This window comes from Microtus pennsylvanicus, chromosome 3 (assembly GCF_037038515.1).
Source record: "Microtus pennsylvanicus isolate mMicPen1 chromosome 3, mMicPen1.hap1, whole genome shotgun sequence".
NCBI classification, from domain to species: domain Eukaryota; kingdom Metazoa; phylum Chordata; class Mammalia; order Rodentia; family Cricetidae; genus Microtus; species Microtus pennsylvanicus.
The window spans coordinates 66145572-66165601 of NC_134581.1; the positions used below are offsets into that span (position 1 = coordinate 66145572).

General features: G+C 41.5%; 1 protein-coding gene across 1 annotated transcript in view; it reads right to left on the reverse strand.

The window, feature by feature from the left end:
• The window catches only part of Ireb2 (iron responsive element binding protein 2), a 45137-nt gene extending 27885 nt beyond the window's left edge, over positions 1-17252 (reverse strand). The window contains exons 1-5 of the mRNA XM_075965867.1: positions 17085-17252; positions 15405-15494; positions 2939-3104; positions 2139-2276; positions 273-491 (exon numbers count right to left, since the gene is read on the reverse strand). Coding sequence (XP_075821982.1) covers positions 273-491; positions 2139-2276; positions 2939-3104; positions 15405-15494; positions 17085-17103 — 632 coding nt within the window. The 5' untranslated portion in view covers positions 17104-17252. The remainder of the gene's footprint in view (positions 1-272; positions 492-2138; positions 2277-2938; positions 3105-15404; positions 15495-17084) is intronic.
• Between the last annotated feature and the right edge of the window lie 2778 nt (positions 17253-20030).

Below are 20030 nucleotides of genomic sequence, written 5' to 3' on the forward strand. Positions count from 1 at the left end.
TTTTTTTAAAAAAGCTAGTAACTGACTAGTAAAGAGCAACAAAAAAAAATTTGCAACTTTATAGCAGGTAAAAATGGTGGCACACATTTTTAATGACAACACCTGGAAGGCTGGGGCAGAAAGAATGCCTAGAGCTCCGGGCCAGCCTGGCTCTAGAAAGCAAATGAGAAGGTAAGTTGTGAAAGCAAAGCAATAGGAATCAGACATGAGAAGTATGGTATTAACTGAAAAATAACCTGGTAGCGAAAATATTAACAGAAATAACGTCATACTCAGGCACTGGCTGCAAATGAAAAGGACACAGGATGGGCGTATTCTCAATTTGTGAAGAAAATGTTCCTGAGTTTCGGCTTAGTTCTCCAGAATCACACGATCCTCGGCAGGTAGTCTGGCCTCGGCACGGAAGCTTCTTAGGCTGCACTTTAAGTGGAGAGAGCTTTCCCGCTTTCTGTAGGTCACCACCTCCAGGATTTGGTGCATTCTGTATTGCACTATTATTTCAAAAAGGAAACAAAATAATAATATACATACAAGTGAAAGAAACTTGAGCTTAAAAAAAAATTTCACATCAGCGAGTAAATGAGGTCCAAATGCTGAGTAGTAGTTTGAATGTAACTGTTCCCCATAATCTCATAGGGAGTGACACTATTAGGAGATGTAGCATTGTTGAATGGGTATGGTCTTGTTGAAGCAAGTGTGTCACTGTGGGGTGGGCTTTGAGGCTTCCTCCACAAGACAACATCCAGTGTCTCAGTCAACTTCCCAGTGCTTACAAGATGTAGGACTCTCAGCTACTATCCAGCACCATGTCTGTAGGCCGCTAATGCTCCCCATCATGATGATGATGGACTGAACCTCTGGTGGTAAGCAAGCCACCCCAATTAAATGTTTTACTTATAAAAGTTTCCATGCCATGGTCATGGTATCTTTTCACAGCAATAGAAACCCTAAGACAGGCTTAATGTTAGAAAAGTATTTCAGGTTATAAAAGAGGAAAAATAAGGTAGGACAGTGGTACACTTGCCATCTGAAGCAAGGGGACTGACAGGAATTCAAGGCTCACCGTGGCTGCACAGTAAGATACTGTCTCAACTCTCTCCACAACCCCAAACCGAAGTAGTTTATGTTCATGAAGGTAAAAACATAATCCCAAACACCTCATATAATCAATCACACACCTCCCCAAGAGCGGATGTAAATTTCTTCTAATTTGACATGCTAGAGAAAAGAGTTCTTTAAGACAGAATCTCCCCATGTAGTTGTAGCTGGCCTGGAACTCCCCACTACACCAGGTTGACCTTGAACTCAAGAGATCCACACCTATCTCTGCCACACCAGTGCTGTGATTAAAGCCACACCCGACAATCATTTTTAATGTTCTATACCAATATGAGTAACTCTGAGCAAATACAATATACTTTTTTGACATAAGGTCTTAAAGAACATACAGTTTTAATACAGGGTATTGATTTCTTTCATGAGTTAGAGTAAATTTCAGTATTATTCCACTACTCTAAGAAATATAAAAGACTACTGGCAGAGACAAGAAAGCTTCTCTAGCCTTCCCTTGGCCAACTACGTTAGAAATACACGAAACTTACTTCAGTGGAAGGAAGACAGCATTTTCAATCACCAGTTAAAGGAAAATCCTTAGATTTTCTCTAAAAGGTAAGTAAACTAAAACCAAAAAGGAACTGAAGCTGGCTGTGGTGGTGCATGCCTGGTGTTCTACCGCCCGGGAGAGGAAGAGGCAGGAGTTTGAGGATGCCTGGTTTATAAATAGGGTTCGAGGCCCATCAGAGCTAAATAGCAAGATCCTGACTCAAAAACAAAAACAAGAAGAGAGAAACAAAAAACTTAATTCAGATATTCAGATACCCATTCCAAAAGCGGGTTATAAGCATAAACATTTCCATCAAAGATGGTAACAGCAATACACAAATATGAAAACAGCTTTAAACTCAGAATAAGTACAGAAAATTACACTTATCCAAGTCCCATTGTTTTTTCTTTAATGTACAAGTCAGTTCTGAGCACAACAGGCTTTCCTCTGTGCCAGAGCCATTACTCCTCTACCTCCACACTACCCACTCCCAGTTAACTAGGGTGACTTTCCACACATGTATGTATTGCAGTACCATTTACTGAAGTCAATCTGTAAAGAATGGTCAACGGTGAGATCTGTTGGACAGGCAGGGTGGACTTTCTTAGGATCACCTCCAAGACTTTTTACTGCCTCCCTCATAGCAGCAAAATCCACCATCGCTGGTATTCCACTGAAAAATAAAGAACAATCAAATTACAGGTCTAAATGCTTAATACTCACTTGCTTCCATTTTTAAAACCATCTCTTTTTAGCTGTGTGTCTATTTTTGATAATGTACTTCTGATTTAAAGTTAGATGCACCCCCTAGTTTAATGAGAATCAATACCAATAGTATCTGAGAACTTTAGGAGCAGAACTGCCAACATCAGAAGAGATGACTTTTGGAGGTCTAAGTGAACACCATAATTGGCTGTGCAATTCTCTCCTCTAGGCCCTTCCCCCACAGCCCTTGCATTATCTCAAAGCTATCCATAATAGCCTTTTTACCATTTTATATTTGCCCATCTGCATATATATGTAAAACAAAAATGTACCAAATGACTTCAATATTTTTCATACTGAAGATACCACTCAAACATTTAGTTCAAGATTCACACTTCCATAAATATCCCATAAACAGAACAGGAAGGGCCAGTCTTGCAGGGTGCTGTAAAGAAACGGTACTTGATTCTGAGATGGAAGGCTGCATATATGAAGGAATGAATGATATAACTTAAGAATTTTAAACAAATCAGCCGATACTGAGGATTCTACATGTGGAAATGAGGCCATCAAATTAGAGGCAAATGCACTTACAATACAAAGTAATATAAAAATGAGGCTGTCACTCACGTAAAATCTTGAAGAACAACACGGGCAGGGAAAAAGGGCACTTCAACATTGCTTTGTTTGGTCTTCCAGTCCAAAATGTTCATAACATCTTCCTTTTTCATTAAAAAGCCATCACAATTTCGTACAGCAGCTTCCAACAGGACCCGTATTGAATAAGGCAGAATATCTGATTACAGACAAAAATACTACTATAACCAAGAGAACAGTCATATCTACACATTGCAGAAATTACAACAGCAAAATCTTCAGTATAAATATAGAAAAAGATAGAGTATCAACTAATTACTTGAGTATTTCATACTAAAGAATGAAGACACCCCTGTTGTCCCAATTAGTCTTAAATGTAAACTTGACATATGGTCTGGAATAATCAATCGAGAAACTCCCTAGATCAAAATAGCCTGGGGGTTGTGTCTGGATTATCAACTAATGTCGGAGGGCCTAGACCACTGTGGGCAGTACAAAGTCCAGGCAAAGCGGTCTTGGTTTGGAGAAGGAAGTAAGCCAGAGTGCAAGCCAGAAAGCAGCTTCCCTCCATGGTTTGTGCTTCAAGCTCCTGCTTGGGTTCCCACCCTGTCTTTCCTCAAAAATGGGCTGTGACCTGGAAGCCTAGGATGAAATAAATCCTTTCCTCCCTTAAGTCACTTTCAGGCATGGCATTTGTTATAGCAATAGAATAAAACTAGAATACCTAGAACATCTTCAAGTGCAGGCACCAAGCAGACAGAGTGAACTGGAAGGAGGGTGAGGCTACATACTCTCAAAGTCTGACTTCAGTGACATATTCCAATGACTCCAGCGAGACTGAGCCACCTCCCTCAACAGTGATAAAACTGGGAACCAAGCGTTCAAGTAACTGAAACTATCTATGGGAGACATTTCTCATTCAAACCAGCACCACACACAAAATAATACATGGATAAATACATTATTTTAAAAGAATTGCAATGTTTATAATTCACAAGAGCCAACAGAAGGAGCCGAACCAACATAATTTTGAACAGTATGACGTGTATCTGGTCTTGGGCTAAGTAGACCAACCACCCGAAACACACTGGCAATTAGACTGCCGGGGGCTTCTGAGCTGGCACAGGAGAAACTGGAAAACTATGTAGTAATGCTTCAAATTTTCAAGTCAGAATTATTTTTGTTCCTCAAATTTATAAACTGGTGAACAATGAATAAATCCATTTTATTTCCCAAGTATCTTCCTTTCTTAAGTAGCTTATGAAAGATATGCTTGTAGAATTTTAAGTAGAAAAAAGACATATAGATACTATTCTCCACATTAGCAAGATTTGACAGGAAAATGTGAAAAAAAATGGAGGATAAGATGAAGTGTTGGCATGCCCTCTTACAGCTGGCAAGTAAGTGGCATAAGAAAAGCTGGTATTCCTAGGCGAAAAACTGACAAGAAGTCAAACAGTACTTGTGAGCCTCTGGACAACTTTAAAACCTGAGCAACAATTTATCAAGGAGTTAGGGTACGTGTGAAAAGACTCAGTTCATCTTAGGAGCATACTTAAATTATTTAAGCTGGTGGTACAGCATATTAAGGAGTGGAGACTGATCAAGAGTCCAACTATAGCAGAAAATGCAGCAGACAAGAGTAAGTTCCGCTCTCCCTTTCCCTGGGCAGGATGAACAGAAAAGCCAACACCATCCAGTTCATGAGGCATGGGGAGATACAGACGCCCAATGACAACATCCAAGGTGAGAAATTAGGATGGTTCTCTGGATTACAGAGAGATAAAGGAGGTGCTTCTCATCCATCATGCTGAACCCAAGATTGCTTTTTTGAGGAAACAATGGACAGAAATAATGGGTATTCTTCCTTTCTTTCTTTAAATAATGGATAATATTACACAGGATCCTGGAATTTGCTTATGTTAGTGTCTCTTTAGATGCTGAATCTAGAAGCAAATTGCCAATTTCTTGGAAAGATCTAAGATATTGGTAGAGCTTTAGAGACCCTGTCTACAGTCTCTGAAAAAAAAAGAAAAATAAAGAAGTTTTACACAATACTATTCCCCAAGTATCTTACAGTTTTGAAAAAGCATCAGGAAAGACAGTAAAATCAGCAGAGACAAAGTTTGAAGAAACTATGTGGGTGGAAAAATGAATGTCTAGAAGCCATAATTATTTAAAAATAAGCCACAGGCAGGTTACCTTCCTATATGTTGCTGGTCAGAGAGGCCCAAGTCATAAAAACTATTACTGCTGCTTTTGTTACATGCCATAAATAGATGGTAAGTTCTTGTTGCTGCTTTAACTGAACAAGATGAAGAAATAAAGATGGAACTGAAACAAATGTTCCTTCCCTGTCTCTGACATTATGCAGGCTCCTGTGGCAACTGTCACTGATGTACCTGCTTGAGTATGAACCCTGAGCCCTGTACAACCAACATGTCACTAGTGAACAGTGGCACTGGCTGTCACTGATTTCCGATTTAAAGGCCACTCCAGGAGAGGGCCTGTGTTTTTTTTTTTAAATTTTATCTCTACTTTTTTCATTATATACACCAATCCGAGTTCCCACTCCCTCCCCTCCTCCCATCCCCTCCACTTATCCAGCCTGTGTTTGGTTTGTAAGCCAGGGCAAAGACCTGTAGCTCTGGAGGCCATATGCCCTGGTGGGAGGCTGCTGCTACTGTTTTGTTAAACAGATGTTATGTGCCTGTCAAATGCCTTCTAGACATCTGTATTTACTCCTGCACTTACTACTGCTGTCTGTTGTAGAGGGAGTCTTTTATGTTTTGCAGTGGGTGGTAGTTACTGTAGAGACTCTACAGTCAAACTCCTGAGAGTAAGTGACTATTCCTATAGCATAGTGGCCCAGTGCTAAGCTATAAATGGGAGAAAACGAGACATGTACATTTCCCATTTCTAGTCAAGGTTCAGGGAATAGTTTTACAGAAGGCACAGAAGAAATGGAAGAGATGGGAGTGTTATGTAGCTGCATTCTTCATATTGAGACATTCTCTTCTGTAAAGAGGAGGGGGGCTGAGAAGACTCAGGAAGGGTCACAAGGCCTTTCCTCTTAGCAGTAAACAATCGCAGGGAGAGCAGAGACTCTATCAGCTGTTATGAATATCCCATATTCCTGTAAGTAACTCAAATAACCCCCTGGTTCACCAAACATGACTGAAGTAATCTTTCTGGTCTGTTGTCTGGAGAAAAGAAGCATTTTTTTTTTCAATTTTCCCCAAGAATAGCCACATAATACTTAGCTTTTCTGCATTTTCAGTTAGTCTGTATTACTTCCCTTATTCAAGAACTGCTTTTTTAAACAAAATCAATTAAATTGAGACATATTTTGCATCTTATATTTTACCCTTTCCAAATGAGCAATTTAATATTTTTTTAGTTCATCCCTATTACATTATGTATCCACAGTTAATTTTCTTTTATTAAGTGGTACTCCATTACTCACCCTTGTGCTTCAGTTTACCAACTGTAGGATTTAGGGTGGTACAATTTTTAGCTCATATGAACAAGGGTTCCTATTTTTCTTGTGCACATACATAAGAACACTATGTACAGAGGTTTGGCAGTTAAGAATACTGGCTTCTACAGGAACCGAGTTCAATTCCTAGGACCCACAGACGGTGGCTCACAACCATCTGTGACTCTAACTCCAGGAGACCCAACACCGTCCTCTGGCCTTCACAAGCATCAGGCACACACATGGAGCACAGACATACATGCAGGCAAACTACCCATATATATAAAATAATAATAAAACATAAATACACATAAATCTTTAAAAAAAGAACACTGTGTACATACAATAGCTAGGTCATATGATAAGTTTATGCTTATCCACTAGTTCATTCATTCACTGGTGCTATTAAGAAGGGTTGAGACCTGGGACTTGTAGATGCTAAGCAAACATGCTCCCACTGAGCTACATCCACAGCCCAACTATCTTCCAAAGTGGTGGTATCCTTTTATATTCCCACCAGCAATGAATGAGGCTTCTATTTTCCATATCTTCCCTAATACTCATTTTGTCTCTGGCATCACACCCACCATGCCTAGTTAAGAATTCTAATAGCCTCTCAGCAAGTTAATAAAGTTAACAATTTCTCCTTTCAAACTTTTTCTATAGACTCACACAACAGCTCTCTGCAATTTTCTCCCCAGCATGTCATTTAAAGACAGTTTTCCATGCCTTCCAAATGATGTGCCAAAAGGCACTAAATTCCCTTTCTTTGTTTTCAACCTGTAGGTTGAGACCCCTTTGGCAAACCTCTATCTCCAAAAATACTTACATTATGATTCATAACAGTAGTAAAATTAGTTATTAAAAGTAATGAAAATAATTTTATGGTTGGGGTTACCAGAACATGATGTATTAAAGGGTTGAGAACCACTACTTTAGAGCAAAGAGTAGACAATGTTTATTGCCCATTTTAAAGATTCAGGTTCCATTAGTTCTCAGTTTCACATAGCCAGCTTCTATTACAGGTATTACGCAGCCCTATTCAACATGCCTGTTAAGAAACCAACACAGATATTGTCAACTTCTTCAAATGTAGGCTTACTTCTCACATGTGAGTGCTCTCCCTAGAAGTTCTAGTTGCTACTGTAGCTTCAATCATGCCTATCTACCCACCCTCACTCACTCCAGATCTAACCCATTCTACATCACCAATAATCCTAAAATGTTTTCTGCAGATCAGATTGGTCTTCTAAACTCCAAAACTACATACCTAGTTGCCTCCCGGTAAGTTCCCACTCAAGTGATTTCCACTCTGCCCTGGCTCCTTACTGCCACCTCTGGTTTTACTTCCTGTCACTATCATCCATTCAGACATCTATGTCAGCACAAGCATCGCAGCTGGGCTTGGGCACAGGCAAGATCAGAAGTTTAAAGGCTGCTATGGACTAGAGTAAAGTTCAAGGCCATCGTGGTCAACTTATTGAAACTTTATCTCAAAATGAAAAATGAAGGAAGGGTTGAAGATAAGAGTTCAAATGAGTGCTTGCCTAGCACGCTCAAGGTCTTAGGTTCAATGCCCAGTACAAGGAGTTTTTAAAAAGAAGCACTATCCTTTCTTTTTGGTTTTTCAAGACAGTGTTTTTTCTGTGTAACAGCCCTGGCTGTATAGGAACTCAATCAGTAGACCACTGACCTCAAACTCACAGAGATCCATCTGCCTCTGTCTCCTGAGTACTGGGATTAAAGGTGTGCACTGCCACACCTGGCTTTGAAACAATATTCTTTTTTGTCTATCATCACTCACAGTCCAAACTCCCACTACAAATTGTCAACCTTCAAGCCTGATCCACACTAGTATTTTCAAAATGTGGTCCCAGGGCTCCTGAGATTCAGAAATCCTTCCAAACAACCAATGAGGTCAATTGAGACATTGTTTTCTCTTTTCCTTGTTAACATTTTGACCTTTCCAGTGTTTTGTTTTTCTTATTGTGGTGGTGGGAGGGTTATGTGTCACATTATGATCGTGGAGAAGGCCAACTTGCTGGAGCTGGTTCTCTCTATCACCTGAGACCCAGGGATCAAATTCAGATCATTTAGGCTCAGCAGCAGTTCCTTAACAAACAGATATTTTGCATGCCCTTCAATGATGGTTTAAAACCAATAGTGAAGCCCGGTAGTGGTGGCACACCCCTTTAACCCCAGCACTTGGGAGGCAGAGGCAGGCGGATGCCAGCCTGGTCTACAAGAGCTAGTTCCAGGACAGACTACAAAGCTACAGAGAAACCCTGTCTTGAAAAAGCAAAAACAAACAAAAAACCCAACAGTGAGGCCAGGCTTTTAACAGCTCATGTCTACCATCCCAGCACTCAAGAAACTGAAATAGGATTTCCTTGAGATCAAAGCTCCTCTGGCCTAGAGTGAGAGCCCCATCTCAAAACAGCAACAGAACAAAAGCCAAAACTGAGTGCTTGATGACTCAAGACAGTGGCACCAAACTGTACTAGTATTTATATGGTTTAATCACACAAAGACCAATTTCATTTAAGAATGTCACTGAAGCAAAGTGTTGATTTTTTAACATTTAGCTGCTAAAATTTTTTCTAATTCTGTGTGATGAAGTACATACACAGCCTTTCTGCTTAACATCAAAGTACAATGGCTGCAATGGATGAAAAAGCTCTAAGGAAACTTGCTACTTGTAAGCTAATTAAAAAATAAACTTTAAGCTGGGTGGTGGTGGCCCACGCCTTTAATTCCAGCACTGGGAGGCAGAGGCAGGAGGATCTCTGTGAGTTCGAGGCCAACCTGGTCTACAAGAGCAAGTTCCAGGATGGGCTCCAAAGCTAGAGAAACCCTGTCTCAAAAAACTAAAACCAAACAAACAAAAAACACTTTAGAAAAAGTACAATAATTGCCTAATTGCCTGGAGAAAAACATTTGTGATACTATTAAGAGTTTCAAGTAAAATGATTTTTTTCAAGTTTTCACTTGAACAACTCATAAACCACAGCTACTCAAATGTGGGCAGTTAGCAGACATTTCTCAAATAAGTGCCAGGAATAATGGCAAATGCCTTTAGTCCCAGCACTTGGGAGACAGAAGCAGGCAGATCTCTGTGAGTTCAAGGCTAGCCTTGTCCACACCGTGAGTCTCAGGACAGACAGAACTACACAGGGAGACCCTATCTCAAAACAACAACAAAATAAACTTAACTATTAACTGTCTAGCGTTACACTGTCTGGACATTATATTTATTCATCTTTGAAATATTAATGTTGCAATGAGTTATGCAGATTGTGGTGGTTTGAATAAGAATGGCCTCCATAGGTTCATAGATTTGAAGGCTTAGTCACTAGGGAGAGGTACTATTTGAAAGAATCCAAGGATTAGGAGGTTTGGCCTTATTAAAGGAAATCACTGAGGGTGGATTTGAGATTTCAAAAGCCCATGCCAGTGCCTGCCTGCCTACCTATGGTGCAAGATACAGAATTCACAGCTACTTCTCCAGCAACATGTCTGCCTGTATGCCACCATGTTCCCCACCATGATGATAATGGACTAAATCCCTGAAACTGTAAGCAAGCCCACAATTAAATGCTTTCTTTTAGAGCTGCCGTGGTCATGGTGTCTCTTAACAGTAGAACAGTGACTAACACCTTCCAAATGTATTACACAACTTGTTAAAACAACAACAGCCGTTGCCAATTTCACTATGGCCTTCTCCACATGGAACTGGTGCTTCAACATTTTGTCAGCACTCCTTTGAAATAAACTCAGGAACCATAAATATCCTTGTGAGCAGTAACTTTAGGTCTAGTTCTGAAAGACCGCTATCATATATGAGAGGAAGTTGATGAAAGAAACCCAGGCTTCCAAGACAAGGCTAATTGGCTGCTATAAGACTAGGCAATACAGGGTTGAGGATGTGGCTCAGCTGTAGTGATGGAATGCTTGCCTGGCATGCATAAATCTTGGGCTTGATCTCCAGCATGCCTATAATCCCAGCACTCAGAAGAGGAGGCAGGAGGATCAGGAGGAGTTTAAAGTCATCTTCAGCTAAATCAAGAGTACAGGGCCATCCTGGGCTGAGTGAGATCCATCCTAGGAAGGAAAAACAACAAAAAACTAAGCTAAGGACTGAGATTTCTTATTTGGGATTTAGGGATATGTATAAAGTAAGCACACCCAGAAGACCTGTCTTCAAATGATCTGAGTAGAAGGGACAGAAAAATCAAGTCCCTGGGAGAAAAACAAAGAATGCCATCAGTACTGGCCCACTGCCTATTTTCTTGACAGTCAGCCAGATTTAACTGGTCTGAAAGTGTATACCATCACAATAAATTCTACTTTGGCTGAGCCAGCAAGTGTCACTCACTTTCTTTTAATCAGAGGCTAATCAGGAACAAAAGATGAAAAACAAAGCTAAAGTCAAACTCTAGAACACAATGTTCCAGGTTAAATGTGTAACTGTACCTTGAAACTACAGAGTCCCGTTATGTGATCTTTAGAAACATATGTACTGTGCATAGTTTGTAAGTAAGCTGGTCACTGCTTACCCAACCTAAAGCACTTTCCAGAGTTCAGGGAAGATACAAGATTAGAGAATACATGTTTACCCATTCAGCAGGATTACTGGGGTCAGCAAAGGAAAACCAACAAGCCCAGCTAAAGCAATAGGTGAAAGTCACTCAGAGATATCACCTTGACTGGATGGCAAGCCATTCACAAAACACAAAGATGGTCGAGTGGTCACGGTGGGGACTTACTCATAAGTACAGTGAGTTAGACAGACAGAAGACTCAGGTAGACAGAAAAAAAGAGAGAGATCAGTCTTCAAATGGCAAATAGCCTCTGCCTGGTTTTGTTAAGACTATATTTTTCCTCCGCTATCTTTCTGTGTCTGGAAACTGTATTGTATTTTCTATAAAAGTCTTTGTTATTCATAGACCATGATAGAGACTGGGACAGCATATACTAAGAACATAAAAGTACAAGTGTGTGATGGAGGTCGAGGAACAGCACACTTTCAACCTACTGTATCAATAGCTTGAATTAAAAGTGTGTGTGTCGGGGCTAGAGAGATGCCTCAGAGGTTAAGTGCATTGCGTGCTCTTCCGAAGGACCCGAGTTCGGTTCCCAGCAACCACATGGTGGCTCACAACCATCTGTAATGAAGTCTGGTGTCCTCTTCTACCCTGCAGGCATATATGCAAACAGAATATTGTATCCATAATAAATAAATAAATATTTTTTTAAAAAAGTGTGTGTGTCTATGTTAGAAGCCAGGGATGTAGACCAGTGGTATCACATTTGCCTCGCATGTATTAAGGCCCTGAGTTCCATCTGCAAGGGAAGAGGGGCTAGAGTAACCACAAAGAGAAAAGCCAGCCGGGCGGTGGTGGCGCACGCCTTTAATCCCAGCACTTGGGAGGCAAAGGCAGGCGGATCTCTGGGATCCTAGCCAGTCACTTCATTCACGCTTCTCTAAAGCTGCTCACTTAATTCTAAGGTTGACCTCCTTCCACATGCCCTTTGTCCAATGGCAATTCAGCTGCTTCAGAATGCAGTCTCTACTACAAGCAAGAGAGACTGTTCTACCTTGGGAATATGTATATTCTTAATTCAGAGAAGAGAGTCACCAAGCCTCCTCAAGTTTCTGCTGAGCATACTAAAAAAGTACCCAATAGACTACTCAGAAGTTTAAAAACATAGTTTTCCATGAAAGTAATCAGGTCAAAATATTGTCAAGATCTCATGAGTGTCCACTTCCACAACCTGAATAAAAATTTGAAAAGCAAAAGGTAAAATGGCCAGAGACTAGCTCATCTCTGTGATTAAGGCTACTGTGGTCTACACAGTGAGTTACAGGACAGCTATGACTATAGAGAGACCCTGTCTCCAAAAATAAATAAATTTTAAAATAATTTTTATAAAGATAAATGACATTAAAAATAAATAAATTTGCATTACACCCTGTCTAAAGACTAAGAAAGGGCATTAGGAGTGGTGCACACTTTTTAAAAAAAATATTTATTTATTATGTATACAATATTCTGTCTATATGCCATTACAGATGGTTGTGAGCCACCATGTGGTTGCTGGGAATTGAACTCAGGACCTTTGGAAGAGCAGGCAATGCTCTTAACCTCTGAGCCATCTCTCCAGCCCCTGGTGCACACTTTTAATTCCAGCACTTAGGAGGCTCAGGATCTCTGTGAGTTCGGGGCCAGCCTGGTCTACAAGAGCTAGTTCCAGGACAGGCTCCAAAGCTACAGAGAAAGCCAATGTTGAAAAACCAAAAACCAAAAGAACATTAGGTTAGTGAAGCAGATGGTATAGGCTGGTTTACTCATCATTTATTCTCAACAGTTCTATCTTTTTCCTTACCAAGAAATCTTAAACTGTTTTTAAAGGTATTTTATTTATTACAGTTATAATAAATATAACTCTGGTAATTATGACAAAGTAGTACATATAGATGTCCATGACAGCTTATCTTCTATCAGATAAATTAACTTTTATATTATTATTCATCCCCTTTCATTACAATGGCTTTTGATTCCCTACTGATTACGTTTCTAGGTCATCTTCAAGTGGGCACATTTCTAAAAATTATCCTGAGAGATTATTTATTCTCAAGTACAAAATACTACCCTTATATATATGGCTTTTATAAATTGTTCAAATTGGGTTCAAAACACTTTTATAGAAAGGAAGATGTAATTTGGATGGTAAAGTCCTTGCTTGGCGTGGGAGAGGCCCCAGGCTTGACCCCCAGCACTGCCTAAATCATGTGTGGTGCCACATACCTGCAATCTCAGTATTTGGGAGATGGAGGCAGGAGAATCAGAATTTTGAGGCCAGCCTGGGCTAGATAGTGAGTTCCAGAATATACTGGACTACATAAGATTCTAATTCAAAACCAAAACACATCAAAAGCAAAAATCCTGTGAGGCCAGTGTGGTGGCTTAACTGAGAATGGCCCCCATAGGCTCATATACTTTAGTACTCGGTCCCCAGTCAGTGGGACTGTTGGGGAAGAAGCGGGCACTGTGGCTTTGTTGGAGGTGGTGTCACTGGAGGTAGGCGTCCAGGTTTCAAGAGACCAGAACCAGTTCCAGAGCTCTTTCTGAATTGTAGTTGTGTCTCAAGATACGAGCTTTTCAGCTACTGTGCAAACACTGTGCCTGCCTGCCTACCAGCTGCCATGTTCCCTGCCATGATGGTTTATGAAGACTAAACCTCTGGAATGGTAAGCCCCAAAGAAACTGTTTTCCTGTTAAGTTGCCTTGGTCATGGTATCTTGCCACAGTAATAGAAAAGTAACCAGACAGAGAGAATCACGTATTTTGGAGAAAAGAGTTTATAAAGAAAACCTATTGTGCATGTGTGTATATGTATGTGTGATATATGCCTGTCTGTGCATGTATGTACAACAGAGATCAATGTCAGGTGTAGTTCACTATTGCTTTCCACCTTATTTTCTGAGAGAGATAGGGTCTCTCACCTAGAGAGCTTGCCATGTTGGCTAGACTGGCTGGGCGAGTGAGTCCCAAGGGTCTGCCCGTCTGCCCCCCAGAGCTGGAACTACAGATACATATGACTGTGCTGAGCTTCGCATGTGGGTTCTGGAGATCTGAACTCAAGTCCTCAGGCTTATGTGGCGAGCACTTTACCACTGAGTCACTGCCCCAAAGCCGAAGACCCCTCTTCCTTTTCTGGTAAATAATTTTCTAAAGCCAACACAAAATCATTAAGGGATAGAATAAATGAAAGACAAGTAGTACAAGAAATAAACTAACCTCTCTTATCTACGAATTACTGCAACAGAAGGTATCAAGGCTACTGCTTTCATTATGGGGGTTATTTTTTAACACAATCTAATTCTAAGATGGGGATCTTCTAAGACATTAAAAATTATCCATATTGTCTCACAATGAACCCAGACACACTCTATGTGACAATGTAGAATACTTAAATTCATAAAAATCTACATTGCTTATAAAAGAGAAATAAAAGGATTAAAGAAAATCTCCAAACTGTAAGGCCGGTCACATATTTTTCATAAAGCTTTAACAGAAAGTTCACCAGCAGCCATGCTTCCTTAACAGGTCTTTGGTCTGGCCGAAAAGTTACTCAACTTTCAACTAAGTCAAGAGCTGGGCTTGGTGGAGCATTCCTTCAATTCTAGCACTTGGGGGGCCAGACAGGAATGACAAGAGAGTTCAAGGCCAACCTTAGGCACTTAAAAGACCCTGTCTCAAAACACAACACAACTCAAAGTCAAGACTCCACCTATCCAATGCCAACTAACTTTCTTCCGAGAACCCGATGAAAGGTCTGACCTCAGTTATGAAGGTGCAAATGTTTATCAAAGTGTCAGAGAACCACACTGTGTAGTGAAGAACAATTTAAACCAGTGGACTCACTTGATGATCCTATTCAAAGATGGTGTAAAGAATAATCAGGGGCTCTGGGCACTGGTGGCACACGCCTTCGCACTCAGCACTTGGGAGGGAGAGGCAGGTGGATCTCTGAGTTCTAGGTCAAACTAGTCTACAAAGTGAGTTCCAAAACAGTCAAGTTCTACAGAGAAATCCTGTCTCAGAAGCAAACAAACAAACAAATAAACAAAAACCATACAAATAAAAAAAGAATAACTTGAAGCACTGGCCACTTGAAAAAGTTAATGTATACTTTAAGTCACTATAGAATATTGCTATGCTTTCTTTTAAAATAAATTAGCTTCTTGGGGGTGGTGGTGGGAGAGTCCATTTAATTAACTAAACTCTTTAAAGGGGAAATTAATGTATGGGTTTCCATTTTCCTCAACCAGATGTCCCAAGGGAAGTTTTGTAAATAAGAGATATGGGTAGGTGTACCTGTTACCACATGGTGGAAATAAATTTAAAATGTCTTCAGCTCTGCTTGACCAATGTGCATAATTATAACTGTATTATTATTTACATATAATTATAATTACCAGAAACTGAAGACCAAGAAAATGTAAGGCAACATTACCATATTTGGTGCCTCCAAGTTTAGGTACATTGAAGAACTTCTTATGTGAACTGTCATCCAATGTTTCAAGAAGGTACTCAAAAGTGTATCCTGGAAGAAGAGAGAGGAAAAAAAGAGCAAACTTTTCACCAAATACAGTTACGAGGTATTTCTTATTCTTTTTTTTGTTTTGTTTTGTTTTTTTTGAGACAGGGTTTCTCCGTAGCTTTTGGTTCCTGTCCTGGAACTAGCTCTTGTAGACCAGGCTGGCCTCGAACTCCCAGAGATCCGCCTGCCTCCCGAATGCTGGGATTAAGGGCATGCGCCACCACTGCCCGGCTCTTATTCTTATTCAAAGAGAAAACTCCCCAAAATTTTGTTCTGGAAAATGGAAATGTTATATTTGCATTGTCCAGCAAGGCAGCTACGAGGTGCAAGTGGCTTTAAGTGTGGCTGCAGTGTTGGAGGAGCAGAGCAGTCCACATTATAGACACAGGCTAGTCTCCACCACATTGGGATAGCTTAATTCTAAACTATGGCTCTTGTCAAGTAGAAAACTGGTAAGAGAATTTTGTCCATTGAGACACGATATGCCACTATAGCCCAGGTTGGACTTAAGCTCATTGGCAATCCATGAGTGCCTCCAACCAGAGGCACACATCCTTTCTCTGTCTCGTGAGTGCTTGGACTACAGGCAGGAGCCACCAAGCTCACTCAGTGGCTTTTCACTCTTAAAAATGTTAAAAGTCCAGGAGACAATAAGGATAGTTTAAAAGATTAAACCATTAAACCAAGCATTTGGAAAACATGCCCTGAAAATTGCTTAAGTAGAGAGAGAATGTTTTGAGAAAACTACTGTTAGGTTTTTAAAAGAGTCCAAAGACAGTTAACAATCCAACAATAGTTAGAACACTATAAAGATTTTTTTAAAAAAAATAAAGACCATCAAAATATTTAGATAAATTGGTACATTACATTCTCCTAAGAGCCATACCCTTATGGTTATGCACTAATTCAATATGCCCCCTACACTCAGGGTTGTGGGGAAGGGTGAAGCAACCTTGGGGTTGAAAAGATTTCATTGTGCAGACTCATTACGGGGATGGGCGGGACCCCTAAACACTGCCACTATCTTCCTCCAAAAGGAGAAAAGATAAGTACAGTCCACTCGGAATGGATAGTGTTTTTCTTTTGCGGAGGGAGGTGGATGGGGGAGGAGACTCGGCGCTGCAATAATCTGGGAACCGGTTGACTAGCGTTCAGCCTCGACGGCAAGCCCCTCACTCCACTTCCAGAAGCCAAGAAAGAGGGAGGGACTCCAAGCTGCTGAGTGCAATGAACAACCAGCGGCGTGAAACCCAAAGGAGGGGACCCAGGTCTTTCCCACCTCAACGTTCACAAAAGGGGGGCGGGTAGAGGAAAATGTGGGCTTGTCCCGATACCAAGAGTTATTCCCGGGGGCCTGGAGGCTGCCGATATCAAGCAGCGGCTCCCGACCAGGGGCGGAATGACCGCCCCGCTGAACAGCGGGACGCGAGCGGGGAGGCCTGGCTTTGGCGGCCTCGGCCCTGAAGGGGGAACAACCAAGCCCGAGCGCCGGGGAGACCCCCGGAGGACCGTAAGCAAAGCAGAGCGAGGGCCACGGCGGACGGCAGCGCACGCCTCCAGCCGCCAGCGCTAAGGCGGCAGCCGGGAACTGACCTGCACTTGGGGAGTCCATCGCCGGAGACCATATTATCCCTGCCGGGAGGGGGCCGGCAGGGGAAGGAGGGGGAGGCCAGGCCGGGAAGCTAGGAAGGAAGGCAGGCGGACTGGCAGGGGAAGGAGGAAGGAAGCAGTCTCGCGCAAACACCGCGAGAGCCGCAGAGCTGGCCCAGGGTCGGAGCTCGCGGGACCTGCCGGCTAACTCTCGCGAGATCTTAGGACCCGGTCGGGGGGGACACAACAAAGAAAGAGAAGGGCGGAGCCAGCCAGTAGGCGGGTTCCTGCGCAGTCTCCGCAGTTCTCCCAAGCGGGAGTGGGCGCTGGGGGCGGAGACTCGGGAGGTATATAGGTTTGGCTCCGGGGCGCCACAGGGTCCGTTACTTTATTGTAACCAGAAGTGTCTTGTGAGGTTTTGAGGTCCAGCGACGTCTTCAGGGTGTCTTTTGGAGGAAAGGGTCAAGACCGGAAGAACAGCTTAAGGAGAATTAGCTCTGCTCCCTACCCCCACCATGGGCCTTGTGTTAAGCCGTGATGTCTGGGGCGCCCACTTCCGGATTCTCAAGAGAAGACGTCCAATGAATTAAAATTGCCTTACTCTCCTATAACTTCAACTTTTCTCTTCCTAGTAGCAGTTAGTTAATCATGATGGTGTCTTAAGTCCCTTTGCCCCAGCCAGGGAGAGTCCTTACATTTTCCTGTCTGCTGCTTTGTGCCTTGGTTAGCTGACTCTCTGTGAAAAAGTTAGGGATAACTACTTGCTAATACATTTCCCACACCTTGCTTTAACTGCTCTTTTTCTTTTGTTGAGACATAACTCCCAACTATTCTCTACTTCCTGCCTCTGAGCCAGCTTCATCTCGGTGGTCTCTGCCCAGCCTCAAAGGTACTGACGCGGATACTAGCTCATGTTTTGCACCAGATCTCATTTTCTCTGGCTCACTTCGCCTCTCCATTGGCTACAGTTATTCGTTCATATGTTGATGCTTCCTAGCCTACCTGTAACAAACTCATTTCCCAAGCTTGGAAAATACCCTAATACTTGTTACCCCAAGCACCTCGTGTGCAAAAACCTCTCCAAAACAATCACCATAACCCTCAAGCCCTCTTGTGCTGCAGGTTCCAGTGAATGGCACTGCCTGAGCTCACAACAGCACATTGGTCTTGACTACCCCCTCTTCCACCATGACCGATAGACGTCCACTTGATCTGTTTGCTTTCTAATTATTTCCCTTGTTACCACCTTGGTCTAGACAACTATGACAATCTCCTGAAAAAAGTCTCTGGGGCATGACTATTCTAACCATGTCCATGACACTGAAACAAACTCAAAAGAGCGAGCTGACTGATCTCAGATACCAAGAAACTGACTTAAGATTTGAACTCCATTCAGATGGGAGCAAGAGCTCATATTTAACTTAGATGCTCACGATCTGGTGTCCCATACCTATAGTTTATACCCTGACATGCTAAACTTCTGGCTGAATTGCCTCGTACCTCTAGACTATCTCAGTTTCTTTTTCTCTTAGAACACATCCGTGCATTGTCAGGCTAACCCTTACTAATTCTTCAAGACTCGATCGGGTTTTTTTTTTAAGATTTATTTTTGTGTTCTACATGTTACGTTATGGCTTGTATGTATGTCGTCTGTGTAACTGCCCATGGAGGCCAGAAGATAGTGTTAGATCATCTAGAATTAGTTATACACAGCTGTAAGCAGCAAGTGCTCTTAACTGCCAATCCATCTCTCAAATCCCATGGTTTTTATTACTTAGTTGGGCTTTTAAGAATTTTTTATTGTGTTCCTGGAGATTGAATTGAGGTCTTCTATAAGAGCAGAGAGAGCTGAGCTATCTCTCCAGGCCCCCAGGACAGTCTCTTTCTTATACAATCACACTTTGACAACTAAATTCAAGAAACGTGGCATTGATACAGTACTATGCACATTTACATTTTATGAATTTGAATAATCAAGCCTTATTAAATTCTCTAATCAAACATTGACACAGTTTACAACCAATACTCAAATTTTGCCAGTTTTTTCAATTGTCTTTATTTTTCTTTTGTTTGTTTATTTGTTTTGAGATACAGTCTCGCTGTGTAACACAAGCTGATCTGGTGCTCACCACATAGCCCAGACTAGCCTCAAACCCATGGCAGTTTTCCTGCCTCAACCTCCCACGCACTGGGATTACAGATATTTGGCACCATGCCCAACTAATCCTTTTTTCTATAAACTTTTTTCACCTCAAAATCCAATCCTATCTAGTCTATAACTTAGAACAGTTTCTTATCTGTTTATTTTCCTTGGAGCTGTTGGTATTTTCCAAAGCACGCTAGCCAGTTCTTTTGCAAAATGTTCGTTAGTTGGAGCTTGCTCAGTTGTTTCTTCATGCTAAGGTTTGTTAGGGAGTCCAGCCTTTTGGCATTGTGTCACAGCGTTGTGATTACAAAGTTCATGAAAGTTGGTGCAATCAAATTAACGACAAAAAAATCATGCTTTATTTATTTACAATTTAAAGGTTTTTATGGCAAAAAAAATATGAACTGGCACAGCCACTTAGGCCACTGGAATGACATCTACTAAGTATGTGTCAGTAATGTCACTCATGACTCTGCCTATATGAAGATGTATGTAGGAAAAGCACTAGATTACTGCTTATAATAAGATCTGAAGCAGTTTCAATGCCGACCCCAGGAACATAAAGGTGTGCTACAAGGTGTTAAAAGTGACTTTGAGCCGTGTGTATTAACATACAGGTTTTAACAACTATACATGTGTATAAATGTATGCCTCACTAATACCCCAACTTCCTCTGAACATTCCCAACACGTCTCCCTCCTCCCTTCAATAATTCAGTGAGTTTAATTAGAGTCACTTGGGGCTGGAGAGATGGCTCAGAGGATAAGAGCACTGGCTGCTCTTCCAGAGGTCCTGAGTTCAAT